Source organism: Hyposmocoma kahamanoa, unplaced genomic scaffold, assembly GCF_003589595.1.
Source record: "Hyposmocoma kahamanoa isolate Upper Pololo Valley unplaced genomic scaffold, ASM358959v1 116, whole genome shotgun sequence".
NCBI lineage: Eukaryota > Metazoa > Arthropoda > Insecta > Lepidoptera > Cosmopterigidae > Hyposmocoma > Hyposmocoma kahamanoa.
This window is the reverse complement of record NW_020653391.1, coordinates 846,313-872,487: the sequence shown is the minus strand read 5'-3', so window position 1 is coordinate 872,487 and position 26,175 is coordinate 846,313. Positions and strand designations below refer to the sequence as shown.

The following is a 26,175-nucleotide window of genomic DNA, read 5'->3' as shown; positions in this document are numbered from 1 at the left end:
TTTCAGTACAAATCGGCAATTTCATACTTTAACCCCTATTACTTATATATATATAAACATATGAGTATATATATATATATATATATATAATATACATCAATCATTTTAAAAATGTACTCCTTTACAAACTACCTTTGACAATTCGTAAAACGTGTTTTTTTCTTAAAAAAATTTTATTAATTTACGTGCTTAAAGGATGGACCATTTGCACAAGTGGACAGATCGGGAAAGTAGACGAAATGGGAAATGAACGAATCGGGATCAGGAAAGTAGACGAATAGTGAAAGTGGATCGACCGGAAAAATAGACCAAACGGGAAAGTCGACCAAATGGACCGATCGGGAACATAGACGAATCGTGAAAGGGCACCGATCGTGAAAGCACAATTGCAGAGCAATTGTACTGAAGGGGAAGAGGGCATGGAGAGACTACATCAGAGACATGTTTGCGGATCCTTCAAGGAGGCTCCCAGTTCTTACTCAAAATAGAGCTGTTCCTCCTATTTTAAAATCGGAAGTTTTAAGGGCACTAAGAACAGCCAAAACGGAAATCTCCTGGGCCTGTATCGTTTCAGATGGCACATCAACACGCCCGAGGGACCGTATCAGTTTCACGTGTATTTGTCTTTAGTCATGTAAGTAACAAGCCCGCATTCTACATACCCCAAATTAAAGTCCTCTCAATTTTTACTGACTGAATTAAATATTCTTACATAATTGACGAGTTTCAAAATTGACAAGTTGACGAAAATGGCGTATTAACGAAAATGGTCGCCTAATTCCTATATGCACCCTGGGGTGCTCAGCCAGGGCACTAGCCTTTTGAGAATCGGATGAAGCCTGTGTAAAAGACTGATTTGAGATCAGGATCTGATTGAGAAATTAATTACCTGTGTGGGATTAGTGTTAATAGTGCCCTTTCCGTATAATCAAGATGTTGATAGGGAGGGGCACTATAAACAAAACTTAAGTAATGAGATATGGGACTGACCCGCTACAAGTATCTAAATATTGAATCAAAGTATCATCAGAAACGTTGCTCTTGACTGTGATCTTTAGGCAAATAAGTCTTTAGTCACTACCTTTTCTATAACGCATATGGTTTGATGCTTGGAGAATTCAAACTTTATTTCATCCACCCAAACAATCAATAGACCTATCGTCAACTTAACCAGGGATATTTTACGTTGTTTTCTACTTACATCACACTGTTTCTGTTGTTGAACTAACAGCCCAAACCTCGCCATGGTCTGGTGGCTGTTTCTCGTACATCTGAAATAACCAGTGTTCGAAATTATCAAGATGTTCATATACTTTCCTAATTATCATCAGAGTTATCTGATGATTATTCGATGTATTATATCTGATAATTATCCTTACTGATCTATACTTTTGGCTCTTTTATATTTGTCTGCAAATGACAAACCGTGACAAAATTAAATAAATTACACGAAGGGAAATCGTTGGGCTCGATTTGAGGTTTGTGACTTTTTTGAGATTTACTTTTGACTCGTTTGATTTCGTCTCTGAAACAAACACCAAGATCAATATGATAATTGTAAATGATAATTATGATCATTTCGAACACTGGCAATAACGTACAATTATTCGCCATGATTTAGTTTTGTAAATGCTTGTCATTCCGTAACCATGTAGCTGCTTGCATCTAAATCTAATTTAGCATCCAAACAATCACTGCAATCTGGTTTTGACATAGCGTCTAGTGTCATTTGAACACTGGAGTTTCGTATCTCCACATCTAAATTAGCATCTAAACAATCGTTATAATCTGGTTCTGGCGATGCATCTAATTCTGTTTTTACCACATAGCTGCTTGTGTCCGCATCTGACGTATTATCCAAACAATCGTTATAATCTGGTTTATTCATGTCGTCCAATTCCATTTGAGTCGTTTAACTGTATGTTTTCACAGCTGAAATAGTATCCAAATAATGCTGCTGTCTGATACTATCAATGAATACGCTCCTGTTTGAGTCATATAGCTCCACATCTGACCTAGCATCAAAAAAATCGCCATAATCTAGTTTTTTGACTGCGTCTAATTTTATTTTGGCCATATAGCTATCTGTCTCCACATTTGTTGACTTACTAACCAAACAACTGCTAGAATCTTTTGTCATTACGTTTAATTAAATTTGAGCCGTGTAGCTCATTGTCTCCATATTTAAGTTAACATCGAAACAAATCTTGACCATATCATGTGGCTATTTTTGACCATTCCAACAATCGTTGTCGCTCAATTTTACGAATGCATTTGGTCCATTTTGGGCTACGTTACTGCTTATATCCACCTCCAAATTAGAATTCAAATAGTTCTATAATCTGAGTCATGTATCTGCTTGTTTCCACATTAACTGAATTATTATTCAAACTCTCACAATAATCGGATTTTATTTGTCCATCTAGTCCTATTGGAGCCATACAACTGCATGTTTCCACATCCGAATAATTATCATTAAAAGACTCGTAATAATCGACTTTTGTTAATGCATCTACTTCTATTTGAGCCATATAACGATTTGTCACTATATCTGAATTAGTATTCAAATAATCGCCATAATTCGGTACAGTTAATGCTTCTAGTTCTGTTTGAGCCATCATTTGGTTGTCTTTACATCTGAATTGGTGTTAAAATAATCGCCATAATTGGGTTTTATAATTGCATCTAATTTGATTTTATCCACGAAACTTCTTGTGTCCACATCGGATTAGTATCCAAGTAATCGCTGTAATCTGATTTTGTCAAATGTCCCTATAGCTATTTGTCCTCACATTTGATTTAGCATCTAAATAATCACAGTAATCTGATTTTGTTGCGAGTAATTCTGTATTGGCTACATAGTTGTTTGCCTTCACATCTGAATTACCATCTAAACAATCGTCACAATCTGATTTTTGTCATTGCGTCTGATTTGATTTCAGCCATGTCGCTCTTAGTCTCCGAATCACCATTATCGGGTTCTGTCAGTGCATCTGAGTTTATGTGAGTTGGGCATGTCTCTGAAACTGTGTAGACGTACGTTTCATGTAATTCAATTTTGTGCTAGCATCAGATTCTATGTTTGTCATGTGTAATCTTGTTCCCTCGATTTCATTATCGCCTTTATTTAAACAGATATCATCCGAATCTTTCAATTTATTCAGTATACTTAACAATTCTGGACGATTAGGTCCAGAAGAATGGCAATAATTAACTTCTGATCCCATTTCTTCTGCATTAAAATATTTCGGCTGTAACGCAGAACCTATTACTTTTAAAGTATTGACTCGAGAATGCGTTGTTTTTGTCACAGTTTGATGATAAATACATTCAAATTGACCAGTGGAAGCATTTGGATCGTTAGCACGATCGATTACAACTGAGAAAAGAAACAATTCGTAAATAGGAATATTCACAAAAGTAAAAATTTATTAGTTGTTTTATTACTAAATCGAAAACCGCACTAATTAGGTCGAAATAGTCCACAATTAAGTCTATTCAGACGTCTAAGTTTAGTAACTAAGGAAGAGGTCTGAATTCAATGATAAGTTGGATGTTGGTTGATGCAGGCATTTCAAGGGGCGGTAGCCTCCTTCTGCAACGATATACGAAGATCCTTCCTACCATCCTATATACCTGTGACGCAAGCGGCTGGCCTAAGCCCGCCAACTGCCGCCCTGACGGCAAAAACTAGGCGTCTAAAACGGGCGATTTCCTCACCTAATAATGGTGGGTAACCGCAGACGTGGCCGTGGGAAATACACCACGTTACAATAGCACCGTCTTATGTGGAGTATGGGACTAATATACTTGTTTAGTGCTAAAAAGTTCATTCATAAATGATTTTGGCCTAAATTTTTAGGGACACGAAGTGCGACGTTTGTTGCTAAAGCTTGTTATCAAATACTAAATTTCATCAAGATAATAAACATATTCGACACGACACCTTTAATAATATCAGCTACGACTTGTGGACAAATGTTTGCTGTAACTTCTGACGTGGGACCCAAATCAGGACGCGTGTTGATTTCAATTAACCAAGGTGTGAAATCGTTGTCAAGTATGAAATCACAACCGAACAGCTCGAAGCGGTTGTTTGAAGTGGCCAAAGAATGTTGGCTACTTAACATTATTCCTATAATTGCTTTTCTCATACTGGGGTATACAACATTATCCCACACATTCTGTTTTCCGATTTCGTTTAAGTAGCATTTGTATTTATATAAATTCCACATATTGCTATTTGGAAGTTCAGGGTGTCGTTCAGCACTATTTTTATAATGTTTTTGAACTGAGTGGTTAGTGAGATGTATGGCTTTGTGTAAGTTATTGAGAGTATATGTTTTTGAACTAAATTTCAAATAACAATCTTTGTACATCCAAATTACTAATGGGTATGTACTTGTCACTAAATAATGTTGCCTTATATCAAATTTCGTATCATAAATCAACAACGGTTTTTCTGAAAAAAAAAAACATAACTAGTAATAATGGAACGACAAAACAGATAATAACAAATTTGGTTATATCGTAAACGCTTTTCTTACCAATATACTTTTGAACAACGTATTTTTGGTTAGTTTTATTTATAATATCCATAATACAGTCCAATTTTGAAGAAATTACTATACCTCTACCTCTTGAGTACTCTGATGGTTTGACAATCCAAATATTATAAAAACCCTCACAATTTAGCTGCGGTCGGTACTTCAGAATGCAGTCTAGTAAATATTTAGCACAATGAAGCAAATAGAATACACTTCGGCCTATACCAATCTGGAATAAATCTTTACCATCAACCAAAGAACGGTATTCCTTCAAGAAGGTGTCCCACTCTTCTTTGGCAACTTTATTGATTATATTACTATCAATATCTTTATGTTCTTTCATATAAATAAACTCTTTGCACCGATTTATTGCAAAAACAATTACATTCATAGAAATACTTCCAGTTTCGTGAAATACAGGTTTGTTATTTTGTAAACTCTCTATTATCCATCTTAACAAGCTTGTACACGCAGTCAGGTGGTAATCTTTTATAAAATCTTTTTTTTCATAGTTATTTGCATTGCTAAATGTCCTAGGTGCAATAACGTCAGCTACATTATCTATATAATGCCAATAGCAATTTTTCAGGGACAAAAAAATTCCATACTTTGTGCACCAATCATTTACTACTTCCAATCTATTTCTTATAGGGCATATAGTTTTTGGTTTTTTTTTAACTGCTTTCATGGATGTTATTTCCTTGGAACTATTTGTACCCCAAATGAAATTTGCATTGTATTTTTGAAGAAAATTGGATAAAAATGATTGTTCAGGTCTTTTCCATATGTTATAATATCTTTTATTTCGAGGTACCTTTTCAAACCAACCACGTTCAATCAAAGCTCTCCTCACAGCTTTCGAACCTTGTCCATAAACAGTAAACACCTTTCTACTTTTCACAGCTTCTATTGCTTTAAATTTAACACACGAGTGGTGGTGCTTCTTCTGTAAGTCGCTACAAAAAATTATTTCTTTTTATCTATGTATTCTTGATGTGAAACTATTAGTTCTACATTTTACAAAAAAAAAAACTTATTTATTCAATGTCGTCATTTGCTATAAAAGAACTTACTTTAAGTAGTTTTCATTGCTGATATATGGACTAACTTCATTTCTGCAAGACATTTTTCTCTGCAAACAGATGTTAATTCAGAAATTTATAAAAGATAATGCAAATATTCGTTGCGTGTCGAACTCTCCTTCATACACAGTGTCAGGCATATACTGGTTTCATTTTGCATTGCAAGGCGTGTTATTTGACAGGCTTACGAGGGAACAAATTCTTCTGTAAATAAAGTCGCCGCGCGTTTCAACGTGTGAGGGTTCGGCCGCCGTGCATTTCTGTCCGTCAGGGTTCATATGAACTCGTACCTTACGAAAATACCCGCACCCGGAACGCTTCCGTGGCCGCCTCTGTGTGGCCAGAGCATTAAAGCGATGCCACACGATGTTTGCGCTGGCGTTACGACAGCCTGAGCGGTGACGCTACGTTAAAACGGCTACTAATCGACGGAACGCTAGCGCATCGGACAAGAGACCAGGAGACAAAGCAGGGAGGGGTGCTGCAGTGTATAAGTAAGCAGGGCGTTACGTTGGGATACAATATTGCTCGGGTGACACTCGATGCGTTGAAATCGTAGCGTTGCGACTACGCACCGCACGTGACACAAATACTTCCATAAGTCATCCGCCTGTTTTAAAAAATCAACAAAGTCTCTCCAAAGGTAATCACGTACTACAATTACTGGGTAGATGTTAAATATGAATGTAATCAACTTTCAATGGCTCAGAAAAACCAAAAAAGATGGATGATTTGAACGAAAAATGTAACATAAAGTTAGAAGGAACAACAGGATAACCGGTGACACACATGAAGAGATAAAGAAAACATTGCGTCTACTCCAAATAAAGGGGAAGTGTAGAAGGATAATGACTACAAAGTGACTTATAGAATTGATGACATTGGATAGAACAGGAGGAATTGGATTTTGATGGATTAAAGAGGATTTATCTTTCGAAGAGAATATGTGAATCTTTTTGTAGATAGATAAAAAATAAATAGTTAAGTATCTAATTTTTTATTACAATAGGAAAGCTTGAGTTACCTGTTTGTAAACCTCCTGTTTGGAAACCTGCATATTTGCTATTTGTTCACTTGAAATGTTTGAATTGTATTTCTACATATTTTTGAGGTGTCTGTTTCTGTTGTTTGGGTTTGGGTTCAGGCCTTATTTTTTTCCATCCTCTAAGGTTGTTCTTCTTCTTCTCTTAAATGCTATGACTCCATCGAACCCCTAAGGTTTAGGCTGGGTTTTGAGTTTGACATGTTTGTTAGTTTTTTTTACATAAATTTTTCACCTATTTATTGAAGTAGGCAAAGATTCCACCATACATCCGAGTGTCATTCTTAATTTCGAATAACACTATTTCGGCTCCAGAGTTACTTCGACTGCACATTAATTCGACGAAACACTATTTCGACAAAATATATTTTCGACATGTCACTAGTCCGACAAACACCGAAAGAAACCTACTTCGGCAACACGTGTATATTGGACAGGTCACTATTCCGACAGAACATGAAATATTTAATATAAACATTTGCTGTATATACACTACTTAGGGACCACTTCAAAAATCCCGTAATGATCCGTGAAATATCCCGTAGACATAAATATGTCTAAGAAATAATTAATAAATAGTTAAGCAGTTATTTGTCGATTTCATTTTCTGCCGGAATAGTGACCTATCGAATACTTACAGGCAAGATCGAATATATGTATTGTCGAAGTAGTTTCCTGTCGGACTAGTGACCTGTCGAACATGTATTTCGGCGAAGTAGTGTTTCGTGGAATTAAGGTGTAGTTGAAGTATTGTCGGGTCGAAATAGTGTTATTCTAAATTAAGCGTGACACCCATTGACTTACAATTATATGGACGTCGGGTCCGCGCTAAAAAGTGTCCGCACTTGTAAAGCGCTAAAATCGTATACAGAGCGCCAAACTCCGCTTTAGTCTTCATTTGTTCGACTGACAGCGCGATACTGCGATGACATTACAATTTAAATTTCGAATAGGTTGACTTGGGACATTTTTTTCGTGGTTTTTGTATTAGACCCGTCGTCCATTTATTTGTAAGTCAATGGTGACACCCCATACATCCTCCGTCCATCTATTAATATCTTTCCTTGTTTTAATGAAAAAATGTATGACGTAGTGTTTTGTTTTCATTTAATTTTTTGAAAGACGGTAATTTCATTGTAGTTGTAAGGAGCGCGTGTGCGTGTGTGAAGCGAAACATGAAACACCTTTTTCGCTCTTATTACATGAAATAAAGCTTTTTCTAAAAATTGTATTATGGACATTTATACTACCGGTAATCAAGCCCGGGACCTCCGCGTTCAGCGTCCGCACTGCAAACGATTGAGCCACCGAGGTCGTCATGGAACAAAAGTTGTAGCATAGTCCTGCGATGTCGACAGTGCTTTTCAAATGCCCTCGTATTGTGTAATGGATTATTCTATGCAAGGATAAATAGAAGACGAGGGAAATAATATTTTTCAGAGACGAAAAACTTACTTTGTGATGTAGGTAGGGTCATTAAAACAAAGAAATATCGATTATACTTTAATTCTTCAATAATACTCAGCGTAAATCAGCAATAAGCAAGGACATAATACGTAATAGACAATGGACTTCAAATAAACGTACAAGTGTAATACCTTAGGGGCCAACTTCTACCAAACTGGAGCGGTACCAATGTTCCAGCTACCAATAGTATTTTGTTACTTTGACACCACCACTCTAGGTACCGTTTAATTTAGTTATTGGTACTAAAACATAGACCTTCTTCGGTTCAGTTTAGTAAACAAAGGACCCTCAATCTGTAGGTATATAATACCAATCCTATCATCCAAAGTCCACTAACAGGTTCTTGCCTTATTGCTTATTAAAAAAACAAACAATCTAATGGCGCATTTAAACCAAGTCGTCAGGCGACCTTTGCTTGTCCACCGAAGGCGGCAAACTAACCGGTGTAAACAGTAAATCGTTTGATGACGATAGTTTGCAGCCGAAGTCGACACTGAAGTAACTCGGTGAGTCGCCTTCGGCAAGCTGACGTGGTCTACCGAAGCTCGAAGGCGGCAGACGACTCGGTGTAAATGGCGAATCGACTGCGTTGCCTTCGGCAAACTACCCTTCGGCAGGCAAAGTAGTCTGCCGAAGCTCGGCAGACGACCCGGTGTATATTCGCCACAACATCAATTAATTAAATATTTGCATTTTTTATGGATTTTTCTGTTGCAATAGACAATAAATTTCTGTGACAAAGCTATGTAGCTTCGCAAAATGCGGAACAGCTAATATTTAATTGTATTTTTTTCTCTTATAACCCCGAATTTAAGCACGATTTTGCGCCTTAATGGCCGTGGCAGTTGGCATGGTTTGTAATAAGTTCGAGAGAGTACTCCCCCCGCGTCCCGCGAACTTTAGGTGGATTAAACTTGACGGTCAAGCTATAGTAAAGATAAATCAATAGCTTGGGTGTCCAGTCTAAGGTGGGCGTAGTACTTTTAAGACCTACCTGATCGTTAAGCGATTTCAGCTGCTCGTATACAGTACCTGTAGCGATATTAAAGAAGTATTTACATCACTGATTTATTTATACTGTTGGCCGTGAGACACAAGTCTGCTTGCGATTGCGCTGTCTGGTCTTACCCTTTACTTTCGAGCACCTTTCGACGGTCTCACCGAATAAACGTTGAAAGGAAAAAAGCTAAATTTACAGAAGCGATCAAAAACTAAAAAATAATATAACTTATTGGTCTTTAGTTGTACTTAAAATACAAAGTATGATCAAATCAAAGATAAAAAACATTATATTTTATATTAAAATATGAAACACCAAAATATTGACAGTTTATCAGAAATTAATAAAAAACCCATTTAAATTTTTATTCCAGTAAAAATTACTTTGGCGGAAAGCGGGAGAACACCTACGACATGCGAAAGCGAACCTAATGTTCATTTAAAAATAAAGCTTTCACTCAACAAAGATGACATTTTTTGGATTCTAAACCACACAAAATTTCAAGAAAATCACAACTATAGTAGTAAATATAATATAACCACAGTGTAAAGTAAAAATTGATATGTGCCGGTTGCAACATTTGACATTGATGCTCCGGTCAGTAGTCAATTTCAACAAGTCAAGAGTTTGTTGAGTGGCACTCGCGCATTTCTTATTCTTCATTAAATTATTTGTCTTAAAACTATACGCATCTTTGTCTAAGTCATCTATAGAATCATAGCAAAGGTCTGATACTGTTTGTGATGCCAAAGTGCTCTGTTTTTCTGCGATAACATTTTGATGGTCTTTATAATGTGGTTGGTTAAGTACATCTGGTTCAGATAATGCTGTTTTGCCATGATTATATTCTGTTTCAGTTTTTGTCTCAAGGAGGGTCTCATCTTCTTCCGAGATAACATCGCAATAACCTATTTGTTTTACCACGCGAGATTCATAAAATAGTTTGTCATCCATAAAATAGGGCTTTGTTTTAGAATGTGCTGTTACTTGGCAACACTGCAAATCACGAACGTGTCCACTTTGATCAATAAAATCTGTAATAAAGTTTTAATTTGAAATTATTATAATTAGAGTCGTTAGAGCGAGTCGTTGGAGGAGAAGCGAGAGAAACTGTTTCGCTAAATCAAGTGGTGTAAGTATTTACTATAAAATAACAGTGCTACAAAAAATATACGATACACCTATTATTTATTGTCTAAAGAATGTACTAATTTGTTATTCGATCATATAAAATGCTGAAAACAGGCTCAAACAAAAGTCAAACTAAAAGAATAAAATATCACATAATTTTTGTATGGAGATATTTCTCTTTAATTACTACAGAGAACCCGCTAAATTTCGGTTTTCAATTAAAGCCCTGCAGTTATTAAATTCACATTTGTCCGAATATTTGCAAATTGCCAAGCGGCTTAACGACACGCCGCGCCGCCCGGTGCCCCATCAGACGCGGGCGGACTATCGGGCGCTTGTCGACGTCGGATCTATGTCAAATATATTCGGCCTGCTCTTGTTTTATTCGCAGCGGTTGAAATACTTCGCCTTAATATTTCACGTTGTCGTAAGGCTATTTATTTGCTTGTTCGATAAAGTTTCTAAAATTATTCTTTAACTTTTTTTAAATGAAGTAAAACGTAAAGAAAGAAGCTGCGGTAAACCCTACTTAAAGACAAAGTTGTATAGTACACATACATACAGGACTGTATTAACAGCATAATACCGAAAAATAATGCAACTCATCCGTAGAACAAAGGCCTATGTCTAAGTACATTTCGTTCATTGTGTTGGTATCAAATTGACAGTTGTTGATTTTATACTTCCGAAACGAAAGAAGACATAACAATTCTGAAAACACCTGTCAATTGGCATTATTTTGAAAAATGAGATTACGTATTTATCATATTTTCGTTGAATAATCACATCAGACTCTGTTCTTCGGATGAGTCGATTACGCATCTCATGAATCCTACTACCTTACTGATCGGTCGGGTTAGCATCGGATCATGTAATGTGATAAGGATCCTCATGTTCTTAATTATTATAAAGATCCTATCATAAAGAAATTTTCAGGGCCCCTGTTATGTTGCTAAATCTACACAAGAGACCTATCGGAATTAGAGTTGCTGCGGATATCACATTCATCGATGCTAATTCCATTGTGGATGTTCGAGTCATGACATGACCTTAAATCACGCTGGAATAATTTACAAACCTTCTAGAAACACACTGTAAGCCAAAAAAGCAGCTCAGCTGTTGTTTTTCAAATATAACTTTGATAAAATTTCACAACGATTCAACTAGGCAGATTGATTGTTTTCGCCAGATTGATTGTTTTCGCGAAGTTTCATTCTTTTGTTAATAAATGTCACAAAATCATAGCAATAATATTTCTATCTACACACATATCATAAACCCTCTAAGGTTGTACTCAAAAACCGCAAATTACGACCAGAATAAAGATAAAATGTTTTCTTAGAACAAATTTCTAATGATTTCTTAGAACAAATTTCTTATCTGTGAAAATGTTATTATTGCATAATAATAACATCAAATTCGATATAATTATTACATTCAAATTTCGAAACATTTCTGAAAAACAAAACAATTTGATTCGACCTCAATTCTAATGTCAGTCGAAATGAAGTTTTATTCGAAATGAAATGTCATAGCAAACAATTTTGACAACTCTCACACTTTACTTGTATCGAACGATATGATAGTTGGGGCCGACTCTAGTTTGTCAATGAATTAAAAAAAAAGTACGGTTGCGTGACATGAAGTTTTTTGCATTGTTCTCCTTAATCTGTCAATAAATGGATGTCGGGTTCGCGCTAAAAAGTGTCCGCACCTATAGGGCGTTAAAATCTAAAGTTTGTTCGACTGACAGCGCGGTTGTCAATCATGCAGTACCATGTAATAATAACTTGTAAAAATTATACAGCAGTAAAGTGTAAAAACAGGATTTTGTATCATATTTTCACTGAACAAATATGTTGTGTTATCATAGTTATCATTTAAAAGTGTTATTATGTACAGTTTTATAGTTATTTAATTTATTAAATTAAATTTATATATAAATTAATCGTAATATAAATTACACAAGCACACAAAATAATCAAATAGCTAATTGTCCTTTTTCTACACATTGCATGCGCGAAAGATGGAACGAGACCCATTACGTCATTTCCAAGAAACTTATATAAACTTCTTGGTCATTTTCAATTGTTCGAACCACAAGCGATTGAAATATTTAGAACAAAGAAACTATAGAGTCGCTTTGATTTTCATCTTTTTTTTTTAAATATTTTTTTATTAAACGTTAGCAATAACTAACAAAATATTGTTGTAGTCGTTTTACGGCTTGGGATTACCTATCAGAAGTCAGAAAATACATTTGCCCGAAATAACGTTAGCTCGAATTTTTATTTCATCATCTCTAATGTATTTTTTAGGAAGATTACAAAACAAAAGCTAATTTTGTCTTTGTGAAAAGCATCAACATTACTCGAAAGCGTAACGGTTTTATTATAAATCGGTCTTCGGAATTACGGATATTTGAGTTTACGTTTAGTTCGAATATCACATTTGTAGTAATATTTGTATGTATGTATCTGCCCAACTCTTTATTATTCCTTTAAGTGAATTTGTACAAAAATCGACATAATAATATATATAAAAATTAATTAATATTTACGATAAAGGCTACTCCATTACTCTTGTGTTCAAGTAATTTCCAGTAGAAGCTAAATATGGTGTTTTTTGGGCCCTTAAATTGTTGCAAGCAAAATTAGGCAGTATTACAATGACGGTACAATTTAAATTAAATGTTTTAATTTTTTATATTTCGTTACATGTCACTACGTTTTTTTCGAAGTCCATTTGTTGGTAGGTTAATGATTATTTTACTAATAATTACTGCTGATAGCTCTGATCAATGCCGCAATGTCGGTCTTAACATGGGGTTCCTGAACACATCATAAAGAGCTTATAATATGTGTATAGATAGAGCAGTGTATGTTACTGGACATAAATAATAATTTAGGCAGTAAAACACTCGTGTGATGTTTTCATGAAACTTGCCCGTCGGCTCGTTTCATAAACCCACACTCACACTCGTATTTTAATACCTTTTATTATGTAATAGTCACATAAACTACTATATTACAATACCAAAGAAAACAGAATGTTTTTTCATATAGATAGATTCAGTGAGGATGTACATTTTTCATATTTTTTAATGCATAAAATCAGTATCGGCATAAGCACCTGCTGATGTTAAGGTAAAAAAATCAGCAAGTAAGAAATCTGCATTAGCAACAACTAAAGAATCCGATACCGAGAATATCGGAAGCTGCCTTGAAAAACTACACATACCTTTCTCAGACTCAACTTGCCTCCCAGTAGTAACTGAATTAGACTTTTGTGTACATTTCTTGTCCTTTTCAAAGTTAAAGTGAATTGTACCGTCGGAGTCGTTAGTGACTTCATCATAAATGAAATTTGGATATGAAATACTATCAAGAAAATGTGATAAGTTTGACAAAAGTAAATTGGTTAGCTCTTGTGTATAATTTGAATTCTCATCATAAATTTTATGGTCATTAACATTATACTCATCGCTTTTATGTTCAACAACTCCTTCATTTAATGCTGATATAATTAAACCGTCAACTTCCATTTTGCTATCTATGGTAATATTGTAGTCTGAACTACGGTATTTTTTTCTTTTATTCGGTGTATTGTTTTGTCTGTTTTTTCTCTTAGTTTTCAATGGGGGTTTTTCTACTTTAGTGTCGCTGAAACTGATTAATTTCTTCCTCTTTTTGGAGGAAAGTTTTTTAGGATAAATCAAGGACGGTTTTTCAAAAGCCGTTTCTGATATTTTTGTTAGATCGTCTTCATTAAATTTGTTAACAGGAGAAAACGTTTCTTGTTCTTCTATTTTTTCCTTGTTGTCACTTTGATCATTATACTGGTTATTATTATTGATGTTACTTAAAGCTGAAATAAGTAATCTGTCGAGAACTCGATGTTCTATACCTTGGATCATATCTTGTTCCGAATCAAATTCACATTTCATGTTTGTCGGCTCGTTCAAAGTTACAGCATCATCAGGATTTTTGTAGGACTCCGCTACATTGACACTTTCGTGTGGCAAAACATCATTTTTACAAACACGGAATGAACTTTTTTTCATATTTGTGGGTGATTCTGTTTGTGCGTTGCCACTATAGCTGTTGACAAGAGTTAAGACGTTCGTATCACATATTTCTTTGTCTTCCGGGTACAAGTATTTACTAACATGTTTTATATTTTGCTTCATTGATGTTACTTTTCTAGAGCGTATATGATCGATATCACTCGTTTGCTTAGCAAACTGTTTACTTATTATGCGAGGCAATTTTTTCAGACCCCTGTTTTTCTTTTTTGTCAATTGGTTTCTTGTTTTAATCTTATTGTTCAGGACAACATCAGCATGCCGATTCCCTTCGTCTAGTTCGTTACCAACTTCAAGTCTTCTACCTGAAGTGGAAGAAAGTAAACCATCTACATCTTTATCAAGATTTTTCTTGCTTAAATCATGTTCAACTGTACTTTTTGATCTTGTATTTTTATTCATTTTCTTTTTATTCATAACTCTGCCTGGCTGCAAACCGTTCCATTTTGCTTTATCGTCCCCACAATTATGAACATGTTTCTGTAACGATAAAATTATCAGGCATACTTTTTTCTACAGGTACTTGTTCGTTTATTTTCTTTCACTAACTTAGGTCTTAGTTATCCCTGCTTTCCAAGAATATTGGCCCAAATGGAAAACCAAATCGTTTTAGTGTGTATTACGCAATTACTCCGACATGTGTGAACCGATTTTGATAATTATTTTATGTTGATAAGGAGGTCTTAATTAAAAAAGCGGTCTTATTCAAATTTGAAGAAAATATTCCATTTCTAAGGGTTTTCAATTAGGAGACAAATCCAGTTTATTTAGGTTTCACCTAGTTCCCGTTAATCTATTTTAATAAAACTTGGCCAATATATGTAGTTCCACAAACTTTTGAGATCGATTATTTTTATAAAAAAGTTATAAATAGTTAGATTGTAATAATGACGAATTAGAAGTTTTTCAAATAGGCCGCTATTTTAGGAAGCCATCGATGTCAAGCTTGTCCACATATTTTCCCTGGCCAGCAGGTTAAGCTCCGCTGCATACGCAGTCCGCAGAATACGTGAGCTTACCGATGTTAGTACTGCTAGACTAGTTTACTTTAGTTACTTCCATAGTATAATGTCCTACGGGATTCTCATGTGGGGTAAAGCGGTAGATATTCAAACCATATTTGTATTGCAAAAACGAGCGATTCGTTCTGTGTACCGTCTAGGCTCTCGGGTTTCTCTCAGAGAAAAGTTTAAGGAGACTGGTATCATGACTGTGGCATCACAGTACATTTACTCAAATATTTTATATGCTTGTAAAAATATACATAATTTCAATAAGAAAGAAGATATCCATAATATTAACCTTAGAGCTAAGTCCAAACTCATGGTACCACGATTTCGTTTAACCAAGGTAAACAACTCTTTTATGGGGAACTGTATACGTTTTTACAATAAAATTCCGGAGCATGTATTAAGTTTATCATTTCCTAAGTTTAAAAACTACATTAAAAATATTTTGATCGAAAAATCATATTACAAAATTGAAGACTACGTGTTACATAAAGATGTATGGAAAGACGACATGGCTCCAGAATCCACACAAATTTGATTCCAAGTGTATTCCATAGCATTTAAGTTTATTTGAAAAGAGCAATCCCTAGAGTTTCTTGCTCGTTCTTCTCAGGGCGGTCAGCGTAGTGAACGAGCAGTAGCTTAAATGTGACGATTTCAAGTGTAAATTTATTTTACCTATGGAATAAATAATCTTTGACTTTGACTTTGCTTTTACGTTCCTTATTTTGTGATTGACTCACCCGACAGCAAGTTGAGGTCGATGTTTTCATCTGTTTTGATCTGTATTTCTTATTTGTACGAAGGTTTCCAATTGTATACGAATTCTGGCACTTTGCTGGCATTTGCCAAGATTTTGAATAGAAGAATTTTGCTGTAAATACAAAATGCAATTAATCAGGAAGTTATTGAGGCTACCTTGTCGCTAATGATATGTATTTATATAAATATTCGTAAACGATTCTTTGATGCACCTGACAAAGGCTTGACCTGCCGCTTCTAAAGTAGAGGACGTGGGATCAAATTCGATCTTTCAGTTTTTCGTAAATTATGTGCGTTAAGTTTGAAATTTACCAAGACTTTTTCGGTGCAAACAAACATCATGCTCAGTGGGACTAATTAGGCTAATTACTAATATCGCTAGTATCATAGTATAATAAGACAAGCATGGTATACAAAAGTTGCAAATTGCCCAGCGGTTTAACGACACGCCACGCCGCGCCGCCCGCTTCCCCATCAGTCGTCATCGGGCGCTTGCCACCGTTGCAGCTGTGTCAAATTTTCTTCGCCTGTTCTTGCTTTATTCAGATTAATTTCAAAGCGCACGGACGACGTGACGCAAGATACGATACCCACACCTAGCCTAAAGTCTAGGCTCGCTTTGACTCCGCCTTAATGTTTCACAGTTGTTGTAAGGATCATCAGCTGATGGGAGCGGAGCTTCCAAGTATAAATCATGGGTGTATAACCAAAACGGAAGAGTTTACGATATATCCTCACAAACCTCATTACACTTATACACCCTGACAAAAGCACCAATCAACCACATAATTAATACCAGCATCCCTTCATAAAAACTGCCAAAGAAATTGCATGAAGAATTTAAAGAAGCATTATCGTCAATAGAAAGCAAGATACAAGAAACCAAAGACAATGAGATTTTGCCAGACACTATATCGTTTCATGACATCCATATTTATGTATATTAGGAATAATTGTGGCGATTGGTATGACAGTTTTGGTACGGCGCTTTTCACACAAATGGTGCTGTACTCTGTGAGAGCAGAATGGCAATAAAAACAAGGAGGAGATCAAGAAGCATTTTTTTATACAAACGTAAGTGCGCATTTCACCTCCATCTCACCCGATGGAAAGTGACGATGAGGTCGACGATGGAGCATGCACACCTAAATAATGCCTATTCACTCTCGCCTTGAAAAAGTCCAAGTTATAACGTTCAGGCAAGGAATTCCACTCCATAGCCGATCGCTATATGAATGTGGAAACGTAACGCTTCGTGCGAAGCTTTGGAATATCCACAACATACATGGTGGAATCAAAGCCTATGTCTAGTCTCCCGATGATGGAAAGGAGAAGGCGGAATTAAATACCGTAATTCTTTCTCACACTCTCCATGATTTATCCTGTAAAATACTGATAAATTGGCAATTCTACGGAGGCCTTTAAGGCTCTGCAGCTTCGCCTCTACTAATACCGAGTCACCTATAAGCCTTTCGGCGCGCTTTTCTATTGAATCCAAGGTGGTTAGTTGATACGTAGCAGAGCCATCCCAAAAGTGGCAGCAGTACTCCATATACGAGCGGACTTGTGCTTGATACAGCTGAAGCAACTGTTCCGGTGTGAAGTAACGCCTCACCCTGGAAAGTACCCCAAGACGCACTGGCCCACACTGTGCACACTTTCAGTACCAGGAATAAATCGACAAGTCCCAGAAGTATCATGAAAATATCACGACATGTTAAATTCTGAACTTGCTTAATCGATAAAATTATTTTTTTTTAGTTTACTTTTTTTATGTTGAGTGTGTGCGTTAGTTTACAAAATAAATATAATTTTAAGATCAACAAGGATTCGTTATTTGTCACCATCATTATCAAGATAGTTTGTGTAATAAGATCAAGATACGAACATTTAGTACCTATGTTTGAGAATTTCATTTCGCGGTATTTATTAAGCTGTTTCGCTTACAAAATAACGGAATGGAATGGCGCCTAAAAAACCCAAAAAAGTATTAGGCACAAGATTCAACAATGTTTCTAGTTTGCAATCGTCTGGCTGAGTGAAATTCAGTCTAATAAATGATATTATTAAAATGATAGAAATAAAAAAACATTATTTCTTGAACACGTCAGCGTGAAAAATTAAACTTTGAGTTAATTAATACTAATGTAGAGTGTCTAATTAAGTAGTTATAAATTCTACCCATTGACGTAACTATATGCCTCCACGCCCATCTTAAATAAATAAAACACGCTTTAAAAGTTTTTTAAAACTTTAAAATTTTTACCAATCGCTCGGATCAGGGGATCTACTGTCGTTCCCTGTTGAACATCCATCCGAAATATTACTGTCAAAGAAGTAGGGTAATTCCTTAATTTTTTTCCATACGACGAAATTAAAAGACAACATAAATTATGAAGTTTCTTTCGCATAATTTATTTGACAGTAATTGTTTCGGACGGATGTAGGAAAACGAGAGTACAGGGCCAGCATCAGATCATGTAATAATATAATAAGAATCCTTACGGTTAATAAGTATCCTCGCGACCTTAATTATTTAATCCTGTCATGAAGAAATATCCAGGGCTTCTATAATGTTGCTGAATCTACGCACGAGACCCTTTAAAAATCGGAAACTCCTTTTAAAAAACTACACATACCTTTATCCTTTGCCTTCATCGCCTCAACTTGCCTCCCAGTAGTTACTGAATTAGACTTTCGTGTATATTTCTTGTCCTCTTTAATGTTAAGGTTAATTGTAGCGTCGGAGTCGTCGGTGATTTTATCATAGATAAAATTTGCATTTGAAATGCTATCAATGTAAGGTGACGAGTTTGACATAAGTGAATAGGTTAGCTCTTTTGTATCTTTTGTGTTCAAATCATAAGCGTTATGATGATCAAAATTGTCATCATAAACATTATACTCATAGATATTATTTTCAACAACTCCTTCATTTAATGCTGATATAATTAGTCTATCTGTTTCTATTAGTTCTCTATCTGAACTACGGTATTTTTTTCTTTTTTTCGGTATATTGTTTTTTCCGTTTTTTCTCTTAGTTTTTAGTGTGGCTTTTTTTACTTTAGTATAGCTGGAACTGACTGGTTTCCTGTATTTGGAAGAGAATTTATTATGGTTAATTAACGGTGGTTTTTTTGAAGTCATTTCTGATATTTCATTAATTTTGTTAACAGGAGAAAATGTTTCGTGTTCTTCTATTTCGTCCTTGTTGTAACTTTGATCAGTATACTGGTTATTATTGTTGATGTTACCCAAAGCTGAAATAAGTAATCTGTCGAGAACTCGGTGTTCTATACCTTGGATCATATCTTGTTCTGAATCAAATTCACATTTCATTTTTGGCGAACCGATCAAAGTTACAGTTTCGTCAGGATTTTTGTAGGGTTGTGTTATATAGACACTTTCTTGTGGCGAAATATCATCTTCACAAACATGGAATACACTTTTTGTCTTATTTGTGGATGATTCCTTTTGTGCGTTGTCACTTAAGCTGTTGATAAGACTTAAGAAGTTCGTTGCATATATTTCTGTGCCTTCAAGGTCCAAGTATTTTCTAACGTGTTTTTTATTTTGCTTCATTGATGTTACTTTTCTAGAGTGACTACGGCCGATATCACTCTTTTGCTTAGCAAACTGTTTATGTTTTCTGAGAGGTGATTTTTTCTGGCTCTTTTTTTTCTTTTTTGGCAATTTGTTTCTTTTTCTTTTTTTCTTTTTACTGTTCACGACAACATCAGCATACTCATCCTCTTCGTCTATTTCATCATCAACTTCAAATCTTCTAGTTGAATAGGATGAAAATAAACCGTCCACATCTTTATCTACATTTTCCTTGCTTAAATAATGTTCAACAGTTCTTTCTGTTGTTGTATTTTTAATTATTTTCTTTTTATTCACACCTGCTTCATTTTGGAAGGTATAGAACAAGGAATGCTTGAAAATCCCGTTACTGTCAATTGAAATGGGGTTAATCCTATGTGGATTTTTCGGTATTTCTGCTGGCTGCACATAATTTAAACATTTTGTTTTATTATCCTCGTTTTTATTATTAGCTCGTTTCTGTAAAGATAATACACAGATACTTGTTTCGTTTTTTTCTTTCACTAGCGTAAATCTTAATTATCCCTGCTTTTCAAGAATATTGGCCCAAAGCATATAGTTATTTTTATTTTTTTATTACACTGCTTTATTTGCAATGTGAACAAGACGCCGAGCTAACCAAATATATGATTATTTACTTATTGATTAAAATAACCGTGCGACGACAGTGGATCGGTTTACGATTCGTCGGCTTTCTCAATTAGACTGTATTTTTTCTTTTTTTTGTGTATGTTATGCGATTATTAAAAGATTATTCTTATATTTGTGAACCAGTTTCGGTGATTCTTTTTAGTTTTATTTTTGTTGTTGCTTTGTAGCGGTCACATACAAATTTGAAGAAAATTCCAACTCTACAGGCGGCAAATTTGGGGATGAATGCGGTTTATTGGATTTCATCCAGAAAACTTGATGATCAGCCGTATCCCACAAACTTGTGAGGTCGATTTTTTTTATAAAAACGTTATAAATATTTATATAATGATGAATTATAAGTTTTTGAAAAAGGTAGCTATTTTGAAAAGACCAGCGATGTCTTTATACCCACATTAAGCTTTTACATTCCTTATTTTGGAATTGACTCACTTTACGACAGGTTGAAGACGTTGTTTTCTTTTGTTTAGATCTGCGTTTCTTATTGGTACAAAGATTTCCAATTATAGCCGATTTCTGGCGCTTTGTTAGCACTTGCCAAGATTTTGAATTGAAGTGTTCTACTGTAAATACAAAATGTACAATGTAATTGATTAGGTAGTTATTGGAGGCTACCGTGTGGGTAATAAATGTTCGTCAACGATTCTTTGATGCACCTGGCAATGGTTTGATCTACAGCTTCTAAAGTGGAGAGCGTGGATGGCTTTTAGCCCCGAGTTTTTCGGTATTTACGTACGTTTAATTTGAAATTTACCATGAGATTTTCGGTCAAAGAAAACATAATGAGGAACGCAGTGGGACTATTTAAGCTGTTTTAAACTGTTAATATCAATCAGTTAAGCAGGAAGCAAATTCTTTCAGGTTATTATTATAATTCGTAAGCAATTGTTTCAATCGCGCCAAACCAAAATACTGCAACTCCCTGCACAGTGTATTGCAATTTCATTACATTGCAGGGAGTGATCAAAAATTGTGAAAGATTAAAAAACTGGTAGATTAAAATAATCATTACTTTTTATACAGAAATAGCTTGTTTTGAATATAATGTTTTATTTTCTATTATATAATTCTGTTGAACAGAATTCTTTAATATCTAATGTACAAGTAATGGTTCGAGTTCGGGCCTTCAATTCTGGGTATTTCAAAATTTATATACGAAATTTAATTTTGAATTTCGGTGAAAAGGAACATCACGAGGAAATCTGCACACATCTACAAAGTAATATAATATAAAAGTAATGTGTATGATCTTTCCAATCCGCATCAAAGGTGCATTAACACCGGCGAGGAGAGACGAGCATTGAAATTTGTAAGGCAATATTTAAATTGTCTCCTAGCGCAACTTCGGTGGAAATGGTCTAGATTGATAAGGATTGGCGAGGCAAGGATTTAAAAATTTGTTGATGTAATATTGAAACGTGTTGCTGCCTACATAGAATAAATATTATATATAATAACTCTGCAACGGAAACACGATTTTTCGTACAAGCTCGTGCCACTATCTCACGTGTGCTCGCCCGAGCTAGCGATGCCTATGAATCAAGCGCGAGAGGCTTCATCTGATTCTTCTTCCGTTAACATAATTATTGAATAATAATAATATACGCGATTACTTCATTTAATTCCGCCATTCCTTCCGCCGCTCGTATATGGCTATATGAACTGAAGAGCACTGAATTTTCACCATCTATAACTACAGCGCGAGCTCGCGCGTCTGTTAATGGCAATTTTATGTCGAAATAGGCAGGGGGAGATTTTTTTTATAATATCAAGTGACGGAACGAACAAGTCGTGCACCTGATGGTAAGCTACACGCCTGTCCATAACAGTGGAGTACCACTCAGAGCTTTAAATCGCAAAGACCTGAGGGGCACTGTCACTGCGCCCGTCCCACGCGCCTGTAATTTCACCAGCACCCTTCAAAATTCGAACACAGTAATGCTGACATTACTGCTTGGCGGCAGAAATAAGTAAGGTGGCAGTACTACCCTGGACGAACTCTTTCACAAGTAGCTCTACTGCTACTTTTCAATTTGTGATTTCAATTCTCGTCTCGTCTCGCCTTGCAGGTGAAAAATCACCTTAACGCTTCCCATTGTGAGAGGAGGCCTGTGCCCAGCAGTGGGACTATATGGGTTAACTATTATTATCATAGTATAAATAGACAAGTATACCCATACAAACGTAGCAGAGCGAAGCCGCTCTGTACTCTATGCACATATGCTAGTATGTGTGCACTGAGCACTCTCACAGCGCGCCGTGTATTACTTTACCTTTAGTCTCTTCAATATCTTTTTGTTGTGTTTTACGTTTGCGGTAAACAACCATTTATGCGAATCTCTTGAAGACTTACAACTACTCACTTCAAATTCCTTATTTTATTTTTATCCGAGGAGCGCTTTTGTAGCAAATGTTAATACCAAGAAAACGGTTTAAATGACTAACATGACTTGACCAACGATCTTATTTATTTGGTCTTGCCTTTTTTGTTCACAAGTAAATGTATGAGAGATTTTTAATCATTGCTTTTCTTAACATTTATCAACTACCAAAGAAATAATTTAATTTAAAATACAACAAATTATAAATTTTGGTTCATTTTTATGTTGGTAAATGTTTTACAAAATAATAATTACTTATAAACAAAATAAAATAATGAAAACCTACATATCAAACAAAAAGAATGCAACCATTACATTTTAAGAGACGGAACATCCATAAACAAAAGTAGAATTTAATGAAAGTCAACATTTGGTAAATAAAGATAACAGAAAGATGGTAAAATTATGAATTGTTAAGCCATAAAAATAAGAAAAATTTAACAGCAACTGACAATATTGCCAACGTTAGAAAAACAAACATAGAAGACGGACATTCCCTACAAAATATTTTCTACGATTCATAATACAAAATCATTTAAAAGTTAAATTACCTCCAGAATCCTCAGTCTACACGTAAATGTTTTGGTATACTCAAAGCCATTAAATATGTGATTATAACGAGGCTGTCAAAAGCAGTAATATGCAGCGGTTCACGCTTGGTAAAAAATCATAAACAAGTGCATGTTGTTTTTGAAATAGAAATCTCCTACTCCAATGCCTGCCGTTGCTTTTGCCAAGTCATGTTGGCTCTTCGGACAGGCTGGCAAACGAAGGTATTCGAGACGAGGATATCTATCCCTACGTGAACTATACATAGGGCGCACTATAAGTTTCCGGAACTAGCCACTTACATAAATAATATTTGAAAAGTAATTACAACATTTGAAAACTCTTTGGCTGTAGAATAGTTTGTTTCATCTGACTGTTTTTACATTGTGGCGTCATTTTAGAAATTGGTTGTCTACATCACCATGGATTTAACTCGTGAAAGTTTTCGTAGTATGATTTTCTACGACTTTAAATGTAATTTAACAGCTCAGCGGATCTTCGCTCTGCTTCAAACTGCTTTTGACGATGAAGCACCATGCAAGACGATTATTTACGGTTGGTTTGCAGAATTCAAACGCGGTCGTGTGAATCTCAGTGACGAATTTCGTGATGGTCGCCCGTCCGCTGCTGTGAACAACAAAAACATCGATGCTGTGCGCCGTATGATCAAAACAGACAGGCACGTGACATACCATGAGATTCGGGCATCTTTAGGCATAGGCATGAGTCAAACACAATCAATACTACACAAACATTTGGGTGTGAAAAAGCTGTGCTCTCGGTGGATTCCACACAATTTGACTGAGGCTCAAAAAACGGATCGCGCCACTTGGTGTAATGCCATGGTTACCAGATTCAACGAAGGGGCGTCAAATTTGTTGCGGGACATAGTAACAGGTGACGAAACATGGATTTATAGTTACGATCCCAAAACAAAGCAGTAATCGAGCGTATGGGTCTTTCGAGATGAGCCGAAACCAACCAAAGTGGCGCGCGTGCAAAGTGCCTCTGAGCAATGAAGAAATAAAGAAGGCTTTAGCTAAGTTTCCGACACGAGAATACAATCAACTATGCCAGCGCTGAAGCATGTGAGAAAACCGTTGTAGTGAGCCGGGATGCTCTGTGCGTTGATGTGCACTAAGGAAAGGAATTTAGTGTAATTAACAAATACATTTTGAAATTTATCTTCTAAAAGTTCAGAGTCTGAAAGTGAGAGAGTATTATGACTTTGGGCACTATCGTAATCATTTGAAGAGCAAGAAAAGTTATCATCTTTTACAAAAATGGAAAAATAAATATAATTATAAACTTAAATAAAAACGTAAAATATTCAATCAAAATAAAATAAGGCTCTAAATAAAGTAAAAATTTAATTTGCTATTTTCAAAATAACTCACTGCACAGGTTGACATAATGAGTAACTCCAAACTTAAAGGAAATAAAAACTATATAAGGCCATGATCTGATAAATCTACCGAAACGATATTTATTTGAGGCATGGAATAGAGGCTGGATGACAGATACTTCCAAAGGGAAGCACTATCGCTTCAAAGGAGTCTCTCTCGCAAGCCAGGGCTTAATAAAATGAAGTTTGACAAAAAACTACCTCTATTATTCGTAGGCTGCGGCTTGGTCACGTGACAACTCCTGAGCATCGTTTAATTTAAAATTGTATCGGACCCTGCATGCTCATTTGGGGCCTACGGGGATCTAAGTCATATCTTCTTCTCCTGACCTGACTCACGATACTTTGATATCCGAACTCCTGGCAATCAATTTCCATTCCCCACTTCCATAACAAGCTTATTACATTTACGTAACAAAGATGTATATAATGTACTGGCCTTATTTATCGAAAATAATAACGTCAAGCTTTACCATACATACCGATAGATACCTTGATAGCTACTCACCTACCCAATCTATCAGATCCTTTTTCATTCGAATTTGTCCATAATCCGTAATTCTGTTTCCCTAACCTTTTGCTTGCTAAATACGAAGGCAAAGCCATTAACAATAATAATAAAAAAATTCCATAACATTGACGTTCTATTTTCTCAATGTCTCCCGGCAATCATCGAATTTCCGAATGCACACGAACGTCGAGCATATAACTAGAAATAGAGACGAAATAAAAGAAAAAAATACAGTCGAGTTGTCGAAATTATTGATGTTATGCATTGTTATGTACTTTTCCTCGCGGAAGGGCAAGATCTTTAGACCATGCAGCCTAGTCAAGTACATAAATATCTTTGTATTTTGTATTTTTTAAATTTGTATGGTAACCTGTTATAATCATATTACCCATACAAAGTACTCTGTTAGTGTATAGTCAGAACAAATTCAAATTAAAATTATTTATTGCATTCATGTTGTTACATAAGTCTTAAGTTAGGTAGTATAGATCAAACATGAACCCTGTAAGAGCACAGCAATGTCAGTCCTAAATTCTAAATAAATCTAAATTTGGATTACAATTTTTACATCATTTCTTAATTTGATATGCGATAAAACAAACAATCAATTTTGTTGTATTTTGTGTATATTAATATAGTCAAAAGTAATAAGCTCTTAGCTAATAAGCGCTTAGTTAGCACGCGTAGCAAGCATTCAGGGTAGTTCACAGACATAGTGCGTGGGACTTTAGCTAGAAGATGTGAATATGACGAATAAAAGCATCCGAAATTGGAATTTGACTGCATTGTGTGACGTCATCGAAACGCCCTTCTAATATTTTTTTTTTTACACCAACTCTAATCCTAAGCCCGCATTAGACTGGCGTTGTCGACATGTGTGAGTGCATGATAACAATTTATGCTATTCAGTACTCGGACAAGGAAATCGCAGGTGTTATGTAGAAAGGATG

General features: G+C 35.4%; 3 protein-coding genes and 1 long non-coding RNA gene across 5 annotated transcripts in view; all 4 read right to left on the bottom strand.

The window, feature by feature from the left end:
* LOC113239843 overlaps positions 1 to 2,285 on the bottom strand; it is a 3,535-nt gene extending 1,250 nt beyond the window's left edge. Inside the window, exons 1-3 of the long non-coding RNA XR_003311219.1 lie at positions 1,602 to 2,285; positions 1,380 to 1,525; positions 1,202 to 1,271 (exon numbers count right to left, since the gene is read on the bottom strand). This is a non-coding gene — a long non-coding RNA (uncharacterized LOC113239843). The remainder of the gene's footprint in view (positions 1 to 1,201; positions 1,272 to 1,379; positions 1,526 to 1,601) is intronic.
* Positions 2,286 to 2,360: 75 nt separating this feature from the next.
* On the bottom strand, positions 2,361 to 4,762 carry LOC113239842 (tubulin glycylase 3A-like). Its single transcript, XM_026476989.1, has 3 exons — positions 4,548 to 4,762; positions 3,947 to 4,462; positions 2,361 to 3,379 (listed from the first exon to the last, which is right to left on the bottom strand). Exons 1-3 carry the CDS (start codon positions 4,597 to 4,599, stop codon positions 3,000 to 3,002), a joined length of 948 nt encoding a protein of 315 aa, XP_026332774.1. The 5' UTR covers positions 4,600 to 4,762; the 3' UTR covers positions 2,361 to 2,999.
* On the bottom strand, positions 4,685 to 6,812 carry LOC113239738 (tubulin glycylase 3B-like). The gene is made up of 4 exons (XM_026476835.1): positions 6,654 to 6,812; positions 5,621 to 5,679; positions 5,156 to 5,503; positions 4,685 to 4,721 (listed from the first exon to the last, which is right to left on the bottom strand). Exons 1-4 carry the CDS (start codon positions 6,684 to 6,686, stop codon positions 4,685 to 4,687), a joined length of 477 nt encoding a protein of 158 aa, XP_026332620.1. The 5' UTR covers positions 6,687 to 6,812.
* A 2,715-nt stretch (positions 6,813 to 9,527) lies between these two features.
* LOC113239827 lies at positions 9,528 to 18,937 on the bottom strand. 2 transcript variants are annotated; one of them, XM_026476967.1, is made up of 3 exons: positions 18,847 to 18,937; positions 13,510 to 14,410; positions 9,528 to 10,172 (listed from the first exon to the last, which is right to left on the bottom strand). In XM_026476967.1, exons 2-3 carry the CDS (start codon positions 14,330 to 14,332, stop codon positions 9,622 to 9,624), a joined length of 1,374 nt encoding a protein of 457 aa, XP_026332752.1. In that variant the 5' UTR covers positions 14,333 to 14,410; positions 18,847 to 18,937; the 3' UTR covers positions 9,528 to 9,621. The 2 variants fall into 2 exon arrangements, with proteins under 2 accessions (XP_026332752.1, XP_026332751.1); XM_026476966.1 differs by lacking the exon at positions 18,847 to 18,937 and having other exon boundaries at positions 13,510 to 14,779.
* Between the last annotated feature and the right edge of the window lie 7,238 nt (positions 18,938 to 26,175).

Coding starts and splice junctions, on each gene's coding strand:
- LOC113239827 (XM_026476966.1), bottom strand. CDS start 14,770: ATGAATAAAAAGAAAATGAATAAAAATACAAGATCAAAAAGTACAGTT. Junction 10,173..13,509: donor GCAAGTTGAGTCTGAGAAAG/GTATGTGTAGTT, acceptor ACTTTATTACAG/ATTTTATTGATCAAAGTGGA.
- LOC113239842 (XM_026476989.1), bottom strand. CDS start 4,599: ATGGATATTATAAATAAAACTAACCAAAAATACGTTGTTCAAAAGTAT. Junction 4,463..4,547: donor CGTTGTTCAAAAGTATATTG/GTAAGAAAAGCG, acceptor TTTTTTTTTCAG/AAAAACCGTTGTTGATTTAT. Junction 3,380..3,946: donor CGTAGCTGATATTATTAAAG/GTGTCGTGTCGA, acceptor TTCTTTTCTCAG/TTGTAATCGATCGTGCTAAC.
- LOC113239738 (XM_026476835.1), bottom strand. CDS start 6,686: ATGCAGGTTTCCAAACAGGAGGTTTACAAACAG. Junction 5,680..6,653: donor AACAGGAGGTTTACAAACAG/GTAACTCAAGCT, acceptor ATCTGTTTGCAG/AGAAAAATGTCTTGCAGAAA. Junction 5,504..5,620: donor AGCAATGAAAACTACTTAAA/GTAAGTTCTTTT, acceptor AATTTTTTGTAG/CGACTTACAGAAGAAGCACC.